Source organism: Danio rerio, chromosome 6 (genome assembly GCF_052040795.2).
Source record: "Danio rerio strain M-AB ecotype USA chromosome 6, GRCz13ab, whole genome shotgun sequence".
Lineage (NCBI taxonomy): Eukaryota > Metazoa > Chordata > Actinopteri > Cypriniformes > Danionidae > Danio > Danio rerio.
Window position 1 is genome coordinate 47,997,948 of NC_141026.1, and position 22,179 is coordinate 48,020,126.

Consider the following 22,179-nt stretch of genomic DNA (forward strand, 5'->3'; position numbering starts at 1 on the left):
GTGATGGGCTGCAGCTGGAAGGCCATCCGCTGCGTAAAACAAATGCTGGACGAGTTGGTGGTTCATTCCACTATGACGACCCCTGATTAATAAAAGGACTAAGCTGAAAAGAAAATGAATAAATGAACGGGGCAGCATGAATGAATAGTGTGGAACCCAGCATTTTTTTAGTGTATCAACAAGTGCAAAGACCAATTAAAAATGGCAACCACCAAAGCTGAATGTGACCGGCTTATAAACAATATTCTTTTGTGAGTATTTTTATATGCGTGCGACTTTTAACAAGCGTCTTTTTGTCCATCGTGCCATGCAGCTTCAATGAATAAAGTACGCTTCTTAATTTTTTAGAACAAGTTCTCGGCCACACAAACTGGATGATTAATGACTGGGTGTTTAAGCACAAGACACTTACGCCCAGAGAGACATTTGTCTTCAACAAATGAGAAAGCGGAGCCATTGAGATGCTCTCAACAAAGCGGAGGTCCCTTTTCATTCAGGAGCCATGTGTGTCGCAGGAGGCCTGAATGATTGGCCTCTCCACCCTCATGCATGCAGCCGTCGAGACAAAGCACTTGATGCCAGGAGGCTGTCCCGTTCCTCCGGGGGTCACGGATCTGCTGCAGGGTCATTCAGCTCATCCACCCTCGTCACCAGCTCACGCCAGAAAACGCAAATACAGAGGCGGCCATCCATTGTGGGACGCGTCGAGTCTGTCGGGTCCTCAAAGGCTTTGTTAACGCTCCCGATCCGACACTGATGGTGATCCCTTTACCGGGGTGGAGAGAGTAGAGATGTGTGCCTGCAGCATATGGCGAGATGTTAACACATTGTTAATGCGGAGTTAACAAAATTATTTCTGTTTGTGGGCCTTAAATGGATTTTAGATATGAAGTGGTCATCAAGAGTCACTTAACCCTTCATCTTTATAGAGACTTTTAACTTTTGCATTTTCATTATGGCTGTTTTAAAGATGATAAATATATATTTTGGCAAAAAGGTGCATTTTATTTTCTAGAATCTATTTAGAGACAAAAAAATATGCTTCATTGCAGTGGTATTTTAGCAGAAAGGCATATTCTGTGTTAATGGAATCTTTGTAAATGTAAAATACGTCACATTTTTCCCGATGTTTGACCTGTGGAGCAAATAAAAAATATTTTAAATCTTGTTTTCCTGTTTTTTGAGAGCTGCAGGCCAAAAGTTGACTATTTCTGTTAGTATGTCAAATGTTTATTTTAGTGCGAAAAGTCACCCATCCTAACTTAGAATTTTGTCTTTTCATTTTTGTTATGGTAATCCTAATAGAAACAAATATATATATATATATATATATATATATAATCTATTTTATAATAAAGGGGGGATAAATCAGGGCAAAATGTTCCTGTTGACACCCATTAATACAGCAATATTTCATTGCAGTGGTATTTTAGCAGAAGGCATATTCTGTGTGGATAGTGTTTTATTTTGTTGGCAAAGCTTCAAACATTTTCTGTATGTAATGTAATTTCTGTAATGTATAATATGTCTTATTTTTGCAAATTTGTTGTCCAGGTTTGACCTGTGAAGCAAATTAAATTTTTTTTAAAAAAAATCTTGTTTTCTGTTTTTGAGAGCTGCAGGCCAAATGTGAACTAAACTACTTCTGTTAGTATGTCAAGATTTATTTTAGAGCAAAAAGTCACCCTTTTGCATACTGATTTAGTTTTTTTTTTTTTTTTTGTCTTTTTTTATTTCCATTATGGCTGTTCTACTGGAAACACACACAGACAGTTGAAGTCAGAATTATTAGCCCCCCTTTTAATTTTTTTCTTTTTTAAATATTACCTAAATGATGTTTGACAGAGCAAGGACATTTTCCGCAGCATGTCTGCAAATATTTTTTTTCTTTTAGAGAAAGTTTTTTTTTCTTATTTGTTTTATTTCAGCTAAAATAAAAGCAGTTTTAAAATTTTTAAACAACATTAAGGTCACAATTATTAGCCCCCTTAAATTATATTGTTTTTTTTTTAAAGTCTACAGAACAAACCATAATTATACAATAAGTTGAAAAATTACCCTAACCTGCTTAATTAACCTAATTAACCTAGTTAAGCCTTTAAATGCCACTCTAAGCTGTATAGAAGTGTTTTATAAAATATCTAGTCATATAATATTTACTGTTATCATGGCAAAGATAAAATAAATCAGTTATTAAAAATTAGATATAAAAACTTATTATGTTTAGAAATGTATATAAAAAAAAATATATATATATATATATATATATATATATATATATATATATATATATATATATATATTTATGAAAAAAAAAGGTAAATTTAAAAATTTAAAAGGTAAAGGTAAATTTTCCTATTTTCCAAAAATGTCCCCATTGAAACCCATTAAATATTTTTTTTGCAGTGGTATTTAAGCAGAAAGGCATATTCTGAGTTGATAGTGTTTCATTTCATCAAAATGTCATATTTTTGCACTTCTTATCAGGTTTGACCTGAGGAACAAATATATATATTTTTTAAATCTTGTTTTCCTGTTTATGAGAGCCGCAGGCCAAGAGTTGACTATTTCTGTTAGTATGACAAATGTGTTTTTTTTTTTTTTTTTTTAGATTTTTTTTTTTTTTTCATTATGGCTGTCCTAATGGAGACAAACATATATTTTGACAAAGTGGTGCAGTTTTATTTCAGAAACCTATTTTACAATATAGGGGGAAAATACATTCATTCATTCATTTTCTTGTGGGTTTAGTTCCTTTATTAATCCAGGGTCACCACAGCAGAATGAACCGCCAACTTATCCAGCAAGTTTTTAGACAGAGGATGCCCTTCGAGCCGCAACCCATCTCTGGGAAACATCCACACACACACTCATACACTACGGACGATTTAGCCTACCCAATTCACCTGTACCGCATGTCTTTGGACTGTGGGTGAAACCGGAGCACCCGGAGGAAACTCACGAGAAGGCAGGGAGAACATACAAACTCCACACAGAAAAGCCAACTGAACCGAGGTTCGAACCAGCGACCCAGTGACCTTCTTGCTGTGAGGCAACAGCACTACTTACTGCGCCACTGCCTTTACAACAGCAATATTTGATTTTATTTATTGAGAAACAAAACGTCTTTTCTTAGTTAATAGTGTTTTATGTTGTTGGCAAGGTTTTAAAGTTGTCACCTATTATTGTAAATGTATGTTATATTTTGGAAGATTGTCAAAACATTTTTTGTGTTTGTGTGAATAAACAGATTTTTACCCCATCACTCCTTTCTCCTGCGATACATTAAATTGTGCATTAGCACAGGCTGATGGAAACCAACAGAAATACTCAATGGAAAACACTGGAATGTTATTGGCGTTTATTACAAGTCTTTTGAACTTTTATGACTTATAAAGTGTTAAAAGTGACAGTAAAGTACACTTTGAAGAGGGCACATTATAATTGATGGGCGAAAAATTTTATTACAGTTGTTATTGTTTATGCGCTTATTATTTTGGAGGCTCCCTAGTTGTCTAAATGAACCATACATGGAAATTAACCACCCAAACTATTAATTGCAACAATAAAAATACATGCAGAAGATGTTTATGTAGCCAACCACACAATTATCACACAATCACCCTCTCGTCCGGAAACTTTTCTACTTAATCCATGGTGTTTCTTTGATCTACCAGCAAACTAACAGCGTTCATTCACCTCCTTAATCTAGTAGTATTGAGCTCTTAAGTAGCAGGCAGGGCTTTAAATTAGTCAGAGGGCTGATAAATGTAATGTGTGTCAGTGAAGAGGGCCAATAAAGAGGATGGCACACATTCATATGCATGTGTTTGTGTGCTCAGCTTGACAGGAATGTTGTGCCGGAGGAAGAACAAAAGACTTGAGGAGGAACAAAGCACTTGAATCCAAAGGAAGGAAGGCAAGTGGCAGAGAGAAGGGGTGATGGGAAGAAGATGGACGGTAGTAAGAAGTGTGGGAGATCTGACGCACAATGAGCCCCCCGGTGCCAGAGCCATTCTTACCTACAGGTTCCTTTAACACGTGCACACACACACATGGACACACAAATGGACACAGACACACACACACACACAGCCACACACAAAGTCCAAAAAATTCATTAAAATCAAAATGTATTTTTGGTGGTGTCAGTAGTGATGCAATTTTATTATTATTATGACCTAAATATCACCTTTGTTTTGTTTATTGTGCACTTATTATTCTTTAGCCATATATGTTGGCATGTCTATTGGCACACATGTTGACTATACTGTCAAATAAAATAAAATTTAATCTGAATCATGAACACTTACTGGCCACTTTATTAGGTACATCATACTAGTACCGGGTTGGACCCCCTTTTGCCTTCAAAACTGCCTTAATCCTTTGTGGCAGAGATAAAACAAGGTACTGGAAATATTCCTCAGAGATTTTGGTCCATATTGACATGATAGCATCATGCAGTATAGCTGCAGATTTGTCTGCTGCACGTCCATGATCATTTATTTATTCTGTAACTAGCCAAAACATGTGCAAACATAAGAAAAGTAGCAACACAGTTTCTCTGAACTCCACGTTTTTGAATTATAACAGTGCAGGGAGTGATCCTAATTGCTGGTTGCTCTAATGGCAATTCGTAACTTTTCTTTTTTAGTGGCAAATTCGTATTCAAATTCATACAATTTAGTACTTTTTGCTTATCACCCAATGACGGTTGGGTTAAGGGGTGGGGTTGGGTTGGGTGCCACGCCTCCTTTTTAAAATTGTAAATTTTTGAACAACTGAACCCTTATGAATTAGCCGCTAAACTGACAAAACGTAAAATAGTTACGTTTTCTCGTAAGATCAGGCTGGAAATGCTATGCACATTTACACTCACCTCTATGGCAAGCACAGAGGAAAAACTTTGTGCCATTTTATGTACACTAGCTTAAATACAATAAACCAGCAGATTCAAGATAAAGTCTGTTATGCAAAGTTAGTTTTCTATATGGTGAATGGCACATAGTGCACTTAATAGGGAAAAGGCAATCCAGAATATCGGTTTCTAGTCAGATTATCTAGAACAAGAAGCATTTTCAAGACAAGCAAAAAATATGGTCCTGTTTTCAGAAATAAAATTTAGTATTTCCTTACAACAAGCAAACTAATTTGCTTTAAAAGACATTTTAAAGACATTTTTAAGGAAAAAGTTCACAGAAAACGTAAAATTTCAGACTTACACAAAACCATTTACTATTAATTCATTATTTTTCCTTCGGCTTAGTCCCTGAATTCATCAGGGGTCGCCACAGCGGAATAAACCTTATTCAGCATATGTTCTACACAGTGGATGCCCTTCCAGCTGCAACCCAGAACAGGAAAACACCCATACACTCTCTTACACACACACACACACTCATACACTATGGCCAATTTAGTTTATTTAATTCACCTATACCACGTCTTTGCACTGGGGGAAACCGGAGCACCCGGAGGAAAGCCACGCAAACACGGGGAGAACATGCCAACTCCACACAGAAATGCCAACTGACCACCGGGACCATAACCACTGAGCCACCATGCCGCCAACTTTTTTTGTTTTAATATTATAATTAGTTATTTCTTAACCACACATTTTAAATACATTGTCAAAGCAAGCAAACCCTAGTTGTATGCATAAACATAAAAAAACAAACTGTCCAGGTCAGTGTTCTCACCATATGGTCTATAAATACACAGAAAAAAAATTTAACAAATACTATTGTAAGGACGATAATTAAACCAACAATCCATCTCAATCATTTATCAAAACTCTATTTATAACTCTATTTACCAATATGGTAATTGGATGTGTATAGGTTTGATTGGGTAGCTTTACACAGACATAGGAAAATTAAGAACTGTTTATAATTATTTAAGACCTACAAGTCAACATTTCAGTGAATTTAAGACTTTTTAAGGCACAAAATTAAATTTGTGAAATTTAGGTCATTTTAAGACCCCACTGACACCCTGGGTAAACAAAATAATCTTATGTCAAAGGGACAAAGGACAAAAAAAGCACTTTATGAAATGCCAAAAAGCCCCAAATCTCAAAATTGACAGGTGCATGAAAAAGCAGTGTTTTGTCTGTGGTGTCTCGCGTTAAAGCAGTGACAGCTGAGCTCCCTGATTTCTGTCTGCATGACACACATGCTCACACACACACACACTCACAAACTGGCTCCACCAGAAACACTTGTCACACAAACAGGAACTTCTGTCACCTAGTTTACAGTTTACATCTCACTTTGACCTCAATGGAGAGCTAGCTGGGAGGCCGACGCTGCTGGTGTGGTCCCAGCTGGAGGAAATGAGCGCATCTGGGTAGAAAATCTGTCACGCATCTGGCAACACTGATAAAACCAACGCACTGTTCATTATGGAGTAACAATAAAACAAATAAAATAAATGCATTCTATTATTATATAAAATGCATAAATACATTGCAAAAACATGTGTGAGAAAGGAGATATATGTGTATTTGAAGAAATAAATGATATATATAGATAAATAAAAAACTAAATATATTTTAAATGTTGTTTTTATTTCTGCTCTTTTAGGTTTAAGTTAGCAACAGCTTCTGCTGTGGTCTAAAAAACAATGAAAATAGTTGTGATTCACTTGTTATGATTAATTTACTTTTCAACTCTCTGAGCTACACTTATAGAAACATTAATCATGTAGCTGCACGCAGTGTTTTGGATTCAGACACTGCTGAGCAAACCACAATTAAACAAACATTCATATGATAAAATAGCCGTAGGAGATGACATCATATGATGAAAGAGATCCCACAAGTGACAGCTAACATTAAAGCACCGCTTTTGCTTTTATTGCTGTGTGCATAATCTAATTTTATACCATTTTTGAGTCTCTATAAAGCATCTCTAATGTTTGCAATAGCATGATACCACTCTTTCTTCTATATATAGTATGCATACTATGCATGTCTACTATATCCCACAATGCACAGCAAATGGCTTGACCTTCCTGTATGACACAAAAACAAACAGGAAGCAACATTTACTGCGTCTTTTTTTGTCTGACTCACTGTTTTAACATGGTCATTTACAACCTAATATTCCATTCAAATATACATTTACTTAAATGTGACTAAATTCAGCATACCACTATTATGATTATTATTATATTTTACTTAATAAAATTCATTAAGTTGCATTATTCAGGATAACTTATGTTTAACAAATTGTGAGAAAATTGACATTAAATTTACTACAGGATACATATTTAAAGCTTTTAGAACTTAGCACTTAAAACGTTACACTTTAAACGTTCAAGCATTACATTTTTACAACATTTACCTATATATATTATATAGTAAATTATCATTTTATTTTACAGTTAATAGAAATACTACAGAATAATACCACAATTATAGAACTATTATACCAAATCACTTTATATAATGCCTTATTACATTTTTAAAGGAAGAAAAAAAAAGCAAGCATTGAGCACACTACGCAGTACTTACTAAGCAAGTATTCATTCCCAACAATAGACTGTTTTCCTAAAACTCCCCCATCTGCCATTGGTTGAATCCCCATCCCCAAACTCACAGCATTTAGCATGTGCTATGTCGGGCTGGTAGGGATCAAGGGGTCAAGGTTTGACTGGTTAACAGAGCCTCATTAGCCCCCGGTAGTAAATGTCATCTACACCATCTGCCTCCAAAAACCATCCTTCTCCTTTGACAGGAATCCACAAAAACTAGTTCTAACACACAAAAAAGTTTTTGCAAACAGTGTATAAATTGTGTGTATTCATATAATAGACAGTTCACTGGTTCTTTTTTGTAGTGTTATTAAGGTAAAATACAGAGCTTACCAGAAGCATTTAAAACAGGGTTAGAAAGTGTCACAATCGGCTGAATCACGATGAGTGCACTTTTTTTTTCTTAAGGCGAATGCTTTTTGTTTGCTTATGTTTATGTGATGCTTTCTCTAAGAGAATGTGCAATAGATGAATAACCACACATGTACACATAGATAAGAATATTTTCTTAAAGATCACACTGATCAAAATTTGTTGCTCAATATTGTGAAATCAAGTGTTAGCAGCATCCTATTTAATCTGCATGTCATTTGAAAAACTTTTGACATAATCTGATCTTTTTATTGATCTGAAGAATTCTATTTGCAATCTAAAACATTGTATTAAAATTAGAATTTGGGTTATAATTTGTGTGGCCTCACTTCAAAAATGTACATTTTCTGTATAGCGTCAAAACAGTTTTTTTTTTTTTTTTTTTTTTGCTGAAACTACAGTCCTTAAATTCAAGTCAATGGCTACTGGCATGTTCAGACTTCGAAGGAAAAACAATAATACCTGTATGACAATACACTAATGACCTTTGTACTGTTGTAAATAACCTCAATCTTAAAATTATGTGAACACTGCTGCTTTAAATCCACAGCCTCAGCCAATGGTATTAATTTTGCTTTGCCTGTATGGCCTATTATTTTAACTCACAAAAGACAGGTAGTCATTTTACTTGCATTTCATGAATCAGCTTAAAATCTTCTTTTTGTTCAACTGACAATAACAAAAAGTCATGTACACATCTTTTGGTCGTCTCATTGTGTATATAAAACTGATTGTTTTGTCTGATTGTATATTTGGGGTGAACTATTCCTTTACTCCATTAATTCAGCATACTGGTAAATATCGCCCTCCTTTGGGGAACACGCCGACCTGCGTCTAACAAACACCAGTGAATTTACATTTGCAGTTGCTAATTTTTGAGTAATTAATCGTAGATAAAATAACAAGGTGATAAAACGTGCCCAGTATCAACACGAAAGCCTTTCTAAAGTGCAAACTTAACCTACCTGACTCCTCAACACGGACTTTAATCTAGTATCAAAGAACACTGTTGATTTATTTGTTTGTTTCACAGCCATCGCTCGCTTTAATTCACTTCGCCTTTTCAGTTTAGACCCGTTTCGAAATCAACATTCATAAACACGTCTTATCATTAGCTCATAAAGCGCTTTAATATTTACAAGTCTACATATAATTATTCATAGTGTTTTGAAAACTGCAAAAGTTACATTCACCAACCACAAGATCAAGCAGCTGCGCGATCACGTGACCATCTACTGGAAACGTTTGTTTGTAGTACGTCTCTATCCGCCAGTCCACGCTGCCCGAGCTGTCACCATACTGTCAAGAGGTGAATCAGGTACGTCTCTCCCTGTCAAAAACATTTCTCACCGTATGTTTATGTCACTGTAGTTACAGATATTATATATGTATTGAAATATAAGATCTTATCTTTCGTTTATCCGTCTTAAAGCCTGTGGCAGTTAGCTAGAACAGGTGCTTTCAGGACCTGTTTATGTAGTGTAGGACGACAGTATAATCACGTTCACCTTTTGAAGAACACTATCGTTTAGTGTCACATATTAAAATTATATTAAGCATACTTTTTACCATATACCAATCCAATAATTCAGTGTTATTTATATTACATTTAACCTTTCAACTGTTTAAATGGTTCTGATGTCCACATCATTTATTCTTCTGGATATTAATGTTTACTAGTGGCATATTCATACAGTTTTTAGTAATACCTCTTAAACAATAGCCAGTTTTTCAGTAACTTTATGCTCTAATATTTTTTTTGTTTTTTTTTGAAAAACAAACAAGGATAATTAATTTTATTTAGCGCATTAATAATAGTTTTTTTAATAATTACTAAAATGTAATAATGTAGGTGCATGAATTACCCAAAGCACATTATGACACAACAATGTAGATTTCTGAAAGTATTCAAATAATTATGACCTAAATGTGCTGGATAACATCAGTGTACCAGCTGTTTATTTAACTCTTCTGCATCCTGTTACGCTCATTTAATAGTCTAGATAGCTTCGATGAGTTTCTTATTTATTTTAAGTTTATATAGTGCCAGTCTGTTTGACAATTTGCAACACCCAAATGTGCAAACAGTGCTTGCTCTGTCTGAGCATTAATGTTGCGTGTCTCAGTCAACTTTTTCCTTTACATAAGCTCATCATGTGTTATCACAAAAACTCACTTTGACCAATTGTTTTTTGTTAGATTTAACAAAAATGACTTCAGCAATATTGTTCTCAACTTTAACATTAATTATAGTCAGCTTATACATCGGTTTCTGTTAGTGTGACCTTTCATTTCAGTCAGGTCTTTTTCCGTAAATGTAATCTGTTTGTTTTAGGGGCTGTTGGTTTAACCTTGATTTTAGGAGTGAATAACCACTGAGAGATTACATTTGCATTATAGTGTTTCTCATTCATTATTTCCAATCAGTAGAACCCTCGCCCTCCCCCTAAGCTAATCATTTACCATTGGCCCTCATATTGTAAACAGCTTACAATAAATCTATTACAAAAGAACTTCCATTAACATTTATTAACAAGTTTTAGGGATGAATGACTTTAATATATGCAAGATCAGTACATAAAAATAAGTGTGCACTGACTATGGTGCATTAAGAGGAACTATGACTTGCAGGCATGACTATATCACAGATCCTAACGATTCATGTGTGCTGACACATCATCAAGTGATAATGGAGTGCAATGCTTAATACATTCGGCCAGACTCAACCATTAAGTTATATTCAGCCTTCATTGTCAATAGCTGTACAATATTTGGTCTAAAAAATGGTTAATTATTGAATTATAAAGAAATATTTTGTCCCCACTTCAATTAACTTCATTTCTGAATATTTCAGTCAAGCCTATTTAGGGATTAAATTTATATTAGTTGCAGTGCTGGCACCTCCAAATGTTTTATGTGATCATTGAGGCTAATTTATAATCATCAGCCAATTGTTTGCATAAGGTGTTCACTTCATTTTAAATTATAAATGGGAATTTCTCTCATTATTCAACAGGCAAATGTAGCAAACTTGACATAATCCAGCTTCTAAATGCATTAGTCAAGTCAAAGCCTTCTCGCACCATTAAAGGCCCTGATATACTTCAGGTGAAAACAAAGAACAAACTTATGACATCATCTATCTACTGTATAACATGCTCAATAGAGAAATGAATTAAATGTAGTGCTAAATTACAGGGCTTGTGCAAACATCCACTTCGCTATTATCAGATGCTTTCTTAACTGCTGTTTTTTCAGCTCTGTAATTTTAGTTGTTGTTTATTTGGTTGGGAGTAAACACAAAGCTTATTTTTACGTTCATCTAAATATTGCTCTGAGCACTGTGGGTGGTGTTGGGATGTTTGCTGACAGTATGTGGTTGCTCTGGTATTTCAAATAGTTTTTACCCCTAAGCAAATAATAAAACAAGAATGTTGCTTTGTAATTGGGCCTTAAAGGAACACTCCACCTTTTTGGGGGGATTTTACAAGTCAACGTGAGTTAAGCAGTTGAGTTTTAGCATTTTTAGCTGATCTCCGTGTCTGGCAGGAGAACTTAGCTTAGCATAAATCATTGAATTAGATTAGACGGTCAGACAGATTATCAGTTTTGATCATTTTACTATTTAAAGGTTGACATTTTTGCAGTTACAATGGAAAATTAAAAGTTGCTCTTGCCAGACCTGGAGATCGGCTGAATGGAATTAAAAATGGTAAAACGCAACTATTAATTCTATGTGACTTGTAAAATGATGTTATTTCTAAAAATAAAAAAATGTTGAGGTGCCATTCATGATTTACCAAAAGCAGTTTCATGGTTTGTTGTTATTGTATTTTATACCTATCTATTTAGCTGATCTCTGGGTCTGGCGGAAGAATTTACCATAGCATAAATCCTTGAATTGGATTAGATTAGCAATTTTGATCATTTTCCTATGTAAAGGTTAACACTTCTGTAATTACATAATGTACTAAGACCAATGGAAAATTTTAATTTGCTCTCACCATACCTGTAGATCGACTGAATGGAATAAAAAAATGATAAAGCTCAACTGTTAATTCTAAGTGACAAAAACGTTGAGTGTCTTCTTTCATAAGTGCTTTTCATGATTAACCAAAAGCAGTTTCATGGTTTGATATTATTGTTTTTTTGTACCTACATGCAGACTTTTCCATTTTTTGGAATTTGAATTAATCTATCCAAAATTCTGCATTTTAAAGGTGGGAGCTTGATCTTACAATGCTCAGGATAAGATGGGAGCTACTGCTAATGGCCATCATATGCTGGCAGAGAGGAAGCGCAGATAATCATGAGGCTAAGCAGAGTCTTGGGCACGTGACTGTGGTTGTTGTGGGTGGAACGGGTGACTTGGCAAGGAAGTACCTATGGCAAGGCTTTTTCCAGCTCTATGCTGACCAGGTGGGCAAAGGACACAGCTTCTCATTTTACGGTGGAGGTCTTTCGCCAGCCGAGAAGGGGACACCAGTGCTGTTTGGCATCTTGAAGGAGCTGGCTTGCCCTCCAGAGCTCACTGCAGAGCGCTGTGCTTTGGTCAAAGAGCAGTTCCTTCATCTGTCCCGCTATCACCAGCTGAAGACGGCTGAGGACTATGAAAAGCTCTGCCAGCAGATCAAACAGCAGGTAGGACAGGAGAGTATGACAGAAGCAGGGAGGCTCTTCTACTTGTCTGTTCCCGCGTTTGCATATGCAGAAATTGCAGAGAGGATCAACAACACCTGCCGCCCCCCATCTGATGCATGGCTGAGGGTGGTACTGGAGAAACCATTTGGTCATGACTTTGCTAGTGCCCAGTTGCTTGACAAAAAACTGTCAGGCCAGCTGAAAGAAGAGGAGATGTACAGGATTGACCATTATCTAGGAAAGCAGGTACAGTGAAGCTGTTGAAACATCTCCCTAAGGAATAAAGAGTCCAGAGGAACAACATTCTTCAAAATACCATTTTTTTAATGAACTGATCTCCATCTTTTGAATTGTTGTGCACTTTCACCTGACTAACTGGATTTACGTGAGCTTTAAAAAACAATGCTAAACATAACAATGCTTTTTTTCTGCACCAAAGGTTGTCTCTAAAATCTTACCATTTAGAAAGGAAAACAAGAAGCTTCTGGATCCTATCTGGAACAAGCACCATATTGAAAGAATCGAAATTGTGTTGAAGGAAACCCTGGATGCCAAAGGTACTGGATTTTTAGATTGTTCTTAGTTACAAATTCACATAATCAAAAGCTCCTTTCCATTTATCTAATCTAAGCATTGATTGTAGATCTGTTATTTATTTACAGGGCGGATTCAGTTTTATGACCAATATGGTGTCATTAGAGATGTGCTTCAAAACCACCTCACGGAGGTCATGACCCTTATGTTAATGAACCTTCCTGCAAATCTTTCCAACAGCAAAGAGATATTGTTAAACAAGCTTCATTTCTTGGCCTCCCTTCAGCACATAGACAACAGTAATGCAGTTGTAGGTCAGTACCAAGCTTACAACGGAGAGGTTCAGGCAGAGCTCAACAAAACGAAGGACTACTTCAGCTTAACCCCAACATTTGCTGGTGAGTGGAAGGACTTTTTAGTTGCCTTATTTGGTATGATAAAATGCACATGAGATCCAATCCCCTGAGTAATTTATCTTCAGAACCCAAATTGAGATTTTATAGATGAAATTTGTGAGCTCTCTCATCCTCCATAAACAGTAATGGAATAAAGATGTTCAAAGTCCAGAAAGGAAGCCAAAATCATACAAATGCACTACGTCAGGTCACGTTGTGCATTTACTATAGCTGATATTATGTATTGAGGGATAGCAGCGTGGCACTTTTCTTGGCCACATTAGTCTCTTAGGGCCTACTCACACTATGCCATCCGTACTGTGCCCAGGCCCGTTTCCCGGATCGTTTGAGAAGTGTGAGTGTGCTGAATCGGGCTCAAGCACGGTTCACTTGGCCGGCTCTGGCCCGGTTGGAAGAGGTGTGCCTGAGCGCGGTTCACTTGGGCTTTGGCACGGTACGCTTGTGTGTGAGTGCAAAACGCGCCAAAGCCCGAAATTGAAAGCGAGAGAGAGTTTTAAGGGGCTGTTTCATATGGATTTATTAATCATTCTTACTGATCAGTGAACGCAAACTGCCGTAGTTTATTAAAGACGAGAACTTCTCACAGCACGACAGCTGCACACCTTCAGCAGAACTCCTCATTCCTGCAGCACGAGAGCTTTATGATTGTTTATGAGCGCCAAAAGTGGTGGATCTGTTTGGCGAAATATCTGACTGCGTGTCACCGCATCCCTACGGACTGTTTGGCAAAATATTTGACTGCATATCAAACGACTGAAACAATATAACTGGAGAAATCTCCACTGTGCTGCTGGGTGAGAGAGCGCTTCTCACTGAACAGCACAGCAGCGATGACGAAGCGTGCCGAGGCCCATTTGTGGTGTGAGTGCGGGCCGTCGGGGGAGACGGGAGGGGGGACAAGCGTGCTTTGGCCCGGTTCGAGGCAACTGTACCTAGTGTGAGTATGGCATAAATCACCTAAAACACAAGTGTCAAACTCAGTTCCTGGAGGGCCGCAGTTCTGCAGTTTAGTACAGCCCTAATTAAACCTGATCCAACTAATTGAGTCCTTTAGGCTTTTTTAAAAACCTACAGGTTAGAGAGTTGAAGCAGGGTTAGAACTTAACTGCAGGGCTGTGGCCCTCCAGGAATTGAGTTTGATCTTTCTGACCCTAAATGTGATGGTTCATGTGCATGTAAACAGTCACAGATTTAAAGCAGTGTTCGTCTGTAAAATCATGCTTTTCTTGACTCTTTTCAGGTGTGGTTATTCATGTTGACAATGCACAATACGAGGGCATCCCCATATTTATGACCTCAGGCAAGGCTCTCGATGAACGGGTCAGTTATGCACGTGTCCTTTTCAAAAGCGATGTGTTTTGCGTCCAGGATCCCAACAATGTTCAGTGCAAATCCAAACAGATTATATTTTATCTGGGACACGGCAACCTCCAATACCCTTCCATTCTCGTGAGCAAGAACCTGCTCAAACCTGAGATAGTGAGCAGCGGTGACTGGAAGGAAGTCACTGAATACAAAGAAGTGAACCTGCTGGGTTTACCACTTAGTGATTATTACATCCAGTCACCAGTTGCACCCAGAGAGGCTTATGGCGAGCTGATCTCGCACGTCTTCTTTGGACGCAAGGATAGCTTTATCAGTGCCGAAGGACTTCTTGCTTCCTGGGCGTTTTGGACACCCCTCCTTGAAAGCCTGTCTCACGTCTATCCACGGATTTATCCTGGTGGTGTGAGCAATGGGAACCTGCTAAATTTTCAGCTACGGGGTCATCAGATTGCTTTCAGCCATGAAGCTGTGGTCAATGTTATCAACCGTGGAGCTGAAGAGAACTTCCAGGTGATGCAAGGGAAGTACCGTAGTTCTGAAATGATTTCTGCCTGGGCGCAGGAACTGGTGGAACGCTTGGCTTCTGATCTTCTGCTGGCTGCCGAGGAGGCCATTCGCAGAGAAGGTCAGTTTCATCTGGCATTGTCTGGTGGCTCCAGCCCGGTTGCACTGCTCCGTGCACTAGCCCTCAACCTTTACACTTTTCCATGGCGAAACACTCACATATGGCAAGTAGATGAGAGATGTGTGCCACATACAGAGTCAGGCTCTAACTTCCGGTCAATTCATGATCTCCTGCTTCAGCATATCCGCATACCCTACTTCAACATCCATCCTATGCCAGTGCATCTCACGCAGCGGTTATGTGTGGAAGAGGATGGTGGTGCTACATTATATGAGAAGGAAATCCAAAAGCATGTCAATGCCTCTAGCTTCCATTACATTCTGCTAGGTGTAGGCCAGGATGGCCATACTGCCTCTTTATTCCAGGACACCAAATTGGAAAGCGATGGAGAACGGTTGGTAACCCTGACAGAGAGCCCCATTAAACCTCATCAAAGGATGAGTCTGACATTCACAGCCATTAATAAGGCTCGAAGGGTCGGTGTTTTAGTAATGGGGAAGAGCAAGCATGAACTTGTTACTCAGCTTAGTCGAATTAAGGGGGAATCATCAAGGTACCCCATTACCAAAGTACAGCCAAATAATGGTAGTCTTATATGGTACATTGATTATGATGCATTACTAGGATAAAATTCCAGCATAGATTGGTCAGTGAAGCCACCCATCAGGGCGTCTAGCTGAAATTAAATGCTGTATAGTGAATGATTGCAGTATCATTTGAAGTTCCATTTATGCACCAAATGAGGTGGGATTTGTCAGAGTTATTTTAATGCTGTGAAAGGAACTTTGTAATTTGATTGATGGATTAAGGAATGAATGCATTTAAATGATAGAATATACAAAAAGGTTACTATTTCAAATCTCAGGAACTCTGTTAGGTTCGTGTAATTAGTCATTTTGTGTGATAATTTTCACTTTTGCTAACATTCGTCACAAGACAATTCAGTTTAGATGGCAGTTATTAGGACATGTATGAAAAATGTCATTCCACATAAAGCACTTTTGCGCATTTGAGACCAAAAGGTGATAAGAGAACATATATTGGAGTGCTCTGTAATTTGACTTTTTTTCCCCCCAGTGTAACTATACTTACTCCTGTTAATTTACACACTGCCAGGTTAAATTAGCTTCTTTTTTATTATATTTGGTTTCTTTTCCTTCCTTGTTATTCAAGGATTTAAATTAAAGGTGAAATCATATATAATTTCAGAACTCAGGTTTAATACTCATAAAACAAGATCACAAAACATGCCTAAGATGGCATTTCTTATGCTTTTAGGACTAAACAAATGTAAATGCAACATTTTTTTAGACTGAACTGAGTTTCAGTTAACCTTACTTGATGAAACCATTCCATACCTACACTGTTGACAGAGTGTATTACTGTCAAAAATGTTTGTCATTCCTCCATAAACAATGGTTTATTGTGTGTCAAGCAATTCAGATGGCACAACGCCTTACATTGGTTTCATATCTTAACATGAATGCCTTTCTACAGATACTGTTTAAATTGAAGAAGCATTTTTCATGATTTTTGAGACACTGCAAGACTTTTATGGACAGCTGGGTAGTATTATCAAAGCCTATGGGTCTCAAACTTAATTCCTGAAGGGCCGCCGTTTTGCTCCAACCCTAATCAAACACAGCTGATCCAATTAATCAAGGTGTTAAAGACTGCAAGAGACTATTAAGCAGGTGTGATTTGGAGGTGGTTGGAGCTAAACTCTGCAGATCTGCGGATCTTCAGGAATTCAGTTTGAGACCAGTGTCATAGCCAGTGGTTTGCCAAACATTGTGTAGTGAATCAGAACATTACATTCCACATGAATCGGATCATCTTATTTGTGAAAATATTAATAAAACTTTCGAATAAATGCACTGGGTTTTAAAATCACACTCTAAATTCTGTTTAAATTGATTCGTGGTTTTCGTAAAGTGCCTATAAATAATGTGTAACATTGTACAAATCCTACTGTGTGTATTCCAAGAAAGTAAGTGCCTTGCAGAGAGGTTTAAAACATGAACCGACACTTCTCAATGAAGTGTATTGCCATAGATATTTACATTAGATGTCGCCAAGGGAGCACCTTGTTGTTGTCTATTGGAAGGAATGTGTCAATAGAGCCGCCATTTTAGTACAGGGTACCACTCCTTTTAAATAAATTTGGGACCAAGGTGCAGTGGAGGACTGGCCCCCCAGAGCTAAAGATATACAGACAAATATACATGCATCTATAATGGGAAGTTTTCCCATTGATCTATATATGCAATTTTTTTTTTAAATTAAGAAAATTATAATTTGACATCACTTCTCTTCATTGATGAATAAGTGACCATACGGGCATTGCTGACAAAGAGCGTATGTTTGTGTGCATGAAAATGTATTATCCTCCCTCCCTGTTAAATTTGATCTGATCTGTGTCCTGAAACACACCCCCTTTTCCACTTTCACCTCTTATTTTAAGGAAGGGAGCGATTTGTTTATGAATGAATCTCTGTTATGAAAGACTCATTCACTTAGACCACAATAATAACATTTTCTGGCACCGCAGCATCTTATTTGCTTATTTAATTTAACAAAAGCATAAGCCTAGAATTTTGAGCAAGTTGATGCTACTTTGCCTCATGATCAATGCAGTAAGTGACATCACCATCGATAACATTAATTGTTAGGCACAATAGTTCATAACATACAAAAACAAAATCTTACCTATGAAATGTTCTGCATTTATGCTTTGTTTTATTGTGTTTGCACGCTAATACACCCGTACACAGCGCTAAAGTCAAGCAACTTGACATTAGCTTTAGTCTTGTTTAGTGAGCTTGAACGACATCTGTGGTGGAAGCATTGTACAAATGTGGCAGCGCTATTGATGCATACTCAGGGTCCATGTGTGATATCTAGTGTATATATCTATGGTGTATTGCTTTTCCATTATATGTTTCCAGGAACTGTTGTTACGGTATTCACTTGTATTACATGCCATTACACACAACTGTATTACACAGCATTAAAAACACCATTTCATATTTTGCAGTGGTTTTACTACATAGCAATAAAATATATTTTTGAAAGCATCAGTGTTTTTATTTCTTTTCCTTTTGTTACAATGCATTTGAGCAAAGTACACATCCCAAATAATCAGACTCTAAACACAATGCTTAAGTTTTCTTTAAATAAATGCAGTCTGTCTATTTTCTCGCCTCCATTGTATGCTAATATTGGTGAAAAGAGATATCGATGAATAGAGTCTCACAACTGTCTGAAAGCATGTTAATAATAAATGCACCTGTATTGAGTGTCAGTGAAGGTAGTAGAAGCTCATTTTTCAGTCCCAGAGGCACGCATCTCTTAACCAATGAGGAAATAGTTTATGGACTAGGCAGAGACCTCCTCTGACTACAAAGTAAGCTGCATGGAGACACAAGAACAACACTGCTTTTCTTACTTTTATATATTCTTCTACACTTAGACTGAAAAGGACTAATACTCTTACCTGTTGAGAATATGCAGGCCCAAGAGGCTACCAACGAAAATATGTACAATTCTGTGGTGGTGTTTGCCTGAAAAAAATAAAATAAGATTACATATGTGGAGTGATTTTGGCTCATAACGTGATACTATCACAATTCATACTTACACACTGAGGTGCAGTCAAGGTTAAAATGACTGTACAGAGTCCCTCAATGAATGAAAACAGACCAAATGTGTGAAACGCTGCCCGGATGGTTTTGGGAACTGGGTCTGTGAGTGTAATCGCTATAGACAAACCTTCAGTGTGCAGGAAAAGGGCTGAAAATAAGTGTTTTAAATGAAACATAATATACAAAATAAACTACTTAAATATTTAAAAATCATATTACCTGTTGCTATAAACGAGAACACGATGAATACTATGAGATTATTCAGCAGTGGCTTTTCACAATAGCGAGACGACTTTGGCCTGTGGGAACGTTGGTGTAATATTAGACGCGTTATTAAACATTTAAGGACATATGACTGTGCTATGTTGTTTAGTCAAAAATATATACTTCACATATGACACTTACCTTGACAAAACATAAAACTGTGGTGTCAAGAAAAGCACCACGAAGACGAAAAGAACAACCTGACTGCCAGAGAAAAACCATTTTGACTGTTTGATAATTATTTACGTTCCTTATGCCACACAAAATGAAATTCACAATAGACAAAGACAATAGATAGATAGATAGATAGATAGATAGATAGATAGATAGATAGATAGATAGATAGATAATTTACAATTTTAAGCGTTGATCTTTTGGAAGCCACCTGCTAGTCTGAAAAGCTGCATGGACTAAGAAATGGTGCAGCATTTTGCACTTTTATATCACCTCAGACGATTCTTCTTAAACAAAACGTAGCTCTAAAATGAGAGAAAACCGTTTATGGCATTTATATACATAGGTTGCAGATGCCAAATTTGTTAATTAAAGAATATCAGAGAAGGACTTACCAGTTACAGGACTTGCAAGATAGTTCAGATGAAAGTCAGCAGAAGCTCCGGCGGAGAAGATCTTCTTGTTGGATAATATCAGATGGCGCCCTCTAGTGATGATCCAGCCATACTTGTGGAGATTTTAAATTCAAGAATCGTTTTATTTATTATTTATTCTGTTTATTTATCAGAGGAGGTGTTGATTGGTTTAAGGTAGTGATCTGCATGTTTAGTGTATACAATTAAATATGGTTTTACACTGTAAAACCCAACAGTCAACTTTATCAAATGAAATAGTTAACTCAAAATTTACTTAAGGTTAATTCTCATTTTAAAGGGTTTTGAACTCAGTGTTGAATGTAATAAGGTAGTTAAATACCTCATTCCTTCAACTTAAAGTAAGTGCACAGTACTCCTATAGTTTTTTTTTAACTCAAATAGTTTGTAATCGGTTTCCTCAAATGGTTTGAGTTGCCTTAACTTATTGGGTTTTATGTACAGCACTCAGTTGGCTTGAGTTCTCTTCATTTATCGGGTTTTACTAAGCTCAAACTGCTTCATTTACCCAAATGGATAAACAGTACTCATTAAGATTAGTTTTACAATAACGAAAATGGTTTGTTGCAATTGGTTTCCTGAAACTGTTTGAGTTACTTTTGGGGTTTTACAATGTACAACAAAGTGCATTATTTATAAAAAAAAAAAAAAAAAACAATTATTCATGTTTTTATTCACGTCCTCAACCTTTAATCAAAATAAGTTGCCTGTCCTTTCCAATAACTTCTTTTTTCTCATGTATTTTCTAGGATGAAGGCAGGACAATATGCCACTCTCGTGAGATCAACCAAAAGCACATCAGGACCATCCAACGATCCAATCAATAGTGTTGCAGACGTGACGACAAACTGTGATAAACATAACTTGATGAAACTTTTCTTTTACATCTATGTTTAAAGTAAAAAGTAAAGTTTAAAAACTGTTAAAACTTTATAAGGACTTTTTAAAAATATTAGTCAGTGTCTTTACTCAAATCTGAGCAAAGACACGACTTATATATTATTTATTTTTGTTACTTAATTTTCATTGTTTCCCTGTTTTACTATTGTTCTTGATGTCATCTAATGTCAGTTATTAATATGATTGTATTGTAAAAAAAAAACACACACACAATAATAATAATAATAATAAAAATATACATTTTTTTTAAAACATACAGAAAAATTACAGTGGCTTTTTGAATTGATGTGGAAATTCATCTTTTTAAAAAAATGATTTGCATTTTGGTCTGTTAATCACAAAAAATGTTAAACGTTTAATTGTTTAATCATGAAACTTCACAGCTTACATTGAGTAAATTATGAATGAATTGTTAATTGAACTTTAAGAATAGATCATTTCAAAAGCACATGCAGGGTTACAGGACCATGCATTTCCAGAATCATCTACATTCTTCAACCTGAAGGTTTTGAAATGGAGTTTTCAAATAAGATTTTTTTATTTATTTTTTTATTCCCAAATAACCTTAATGTTATAATTTAAAGGGACCATTCACCACAAAATAAAAATCTACACTGTAAAAAGTATCTGTAAATTAGCTTTTATTTTCTTTTTCTTTTTTTCTAAAAGTGACTTTTATTAACATTTGTAATAGTTTAAAGCGATATATCTGGGTTGGTTAGGTATGAGAACCGTGTAATAAACTGCCAGTATACATTTTCTGTTATCTTACAGACTAATTTCTCTATATTATTTCTTATACATTATATTATTTCAAACTTCTAAAATGTCAATAAAAGTCACTTTGCTAAACTCTAGAGTTGAATTTTCAACATCAAAAGTCGACAGAGCAGAGATCAAGGTCCTATAATCCAATTCACAAAAATAACTAAATGGAAAACACTTGTGAATTACAAAATACAGAAACTGTCAATAAGCAGATGTTTTTTTTACAGTGCGCATTCTTTTGTTTTCAACCGAAGAAAGTTTGGATCAAGTAAATGGTGAAAGGATTTTCATTTTTGTGTGAACTATCCCTTTACTATATTTTCTAACTGTCTAAATAGCCAAAAGAACCTTTCAAGTCTAGACACATTGTGTGGAATTAATGTTGAAGGTTTATCCATCATCAATTTCAGTTAAAAACATTTATTTAGGAGTATGCATGACTTTTAGTAAATAATAATGATTAAAAAAATACATAAATCAATGTTAATATACCCCAGTAATTATTTAAAGTCCTATTTGCATTGTAATGATTTTGCAAATCTCTG

General features: G+C 36.2%; 2 protein-coding genes across 13 annotated transcripts; one reads left to right on the top strand and one right to left on the bottom strand.

Moving 5' to 3' along the window:
• Window positions 1–145: 145 nt before the first annotated feature.
• On the bottom strand, window positions 146–20,044 carry LOC108190430 (uncharacterized). 11 transcript variants are annotated; one of them, XM_087254838.1, is made up of 8 exons: window positions 19,928–20,027; window positions 19,714–19,837; window positions 19,500–19,562; window positions 19,314–19,393; window positions 19,091–19,221; window positions 18,947–19,013; window positions 18,740–18,861; window positions 146–799 (listed from the first exon to the last, which is right to left on the bottom strand). In XM_087254838.1, exons 2-7 carry the CDS (start codon window positions 19,785–19,787, stop codon window positions 18,779–18,781), a joined length of 498 nt encoding a protein of 165 aa, XP_087110964.1. In that variant the 5' UTR covers window positions 19,788–19,837; window positions 19,928–20,027; the 3' UTR covers window positions 146–799; window positions 18,740–18,778.
• Window positions 9,180–18,527, top strand: h6pd (hexose-6-phosphate dehydrogenase (glucose 1-dehydrogenase)). Of its 2 annotated transcripts, XR_015494072.1 has the most exons (6): window positions 9,180–9,226; window positions 12,129–12,795; window positions 12,989–13,106; window positions 13,212–13,481; window positions 14,740–17,584; window positions 17,780–18,527. XR_015494072.1 is itself a non-coding variant. In XM_087257918.1 (5 exons), exons 2-5 carry the CDS (start codon window positions 12,148–12,150, stop codon window positions 16,077–16,079), a joined length of 2,376 nt encoding a protein of 791 aa, XP_087114044.1. In that variant the 5' UTR covers window positions 9,180–9,226; window positions 12,129–12,147; the 3' UTR covers window positions 16,080–18,527. The 2 variants fall into 2 exon arrangements, 1 of the variants encoding a protein (XP_087114044.1); XM_087257918.1 differs by having other exon boundaries at window positions 14,740–18,527.
• Window positions 20,045–22,179: the final 2,135 nt, after the last annotated feature.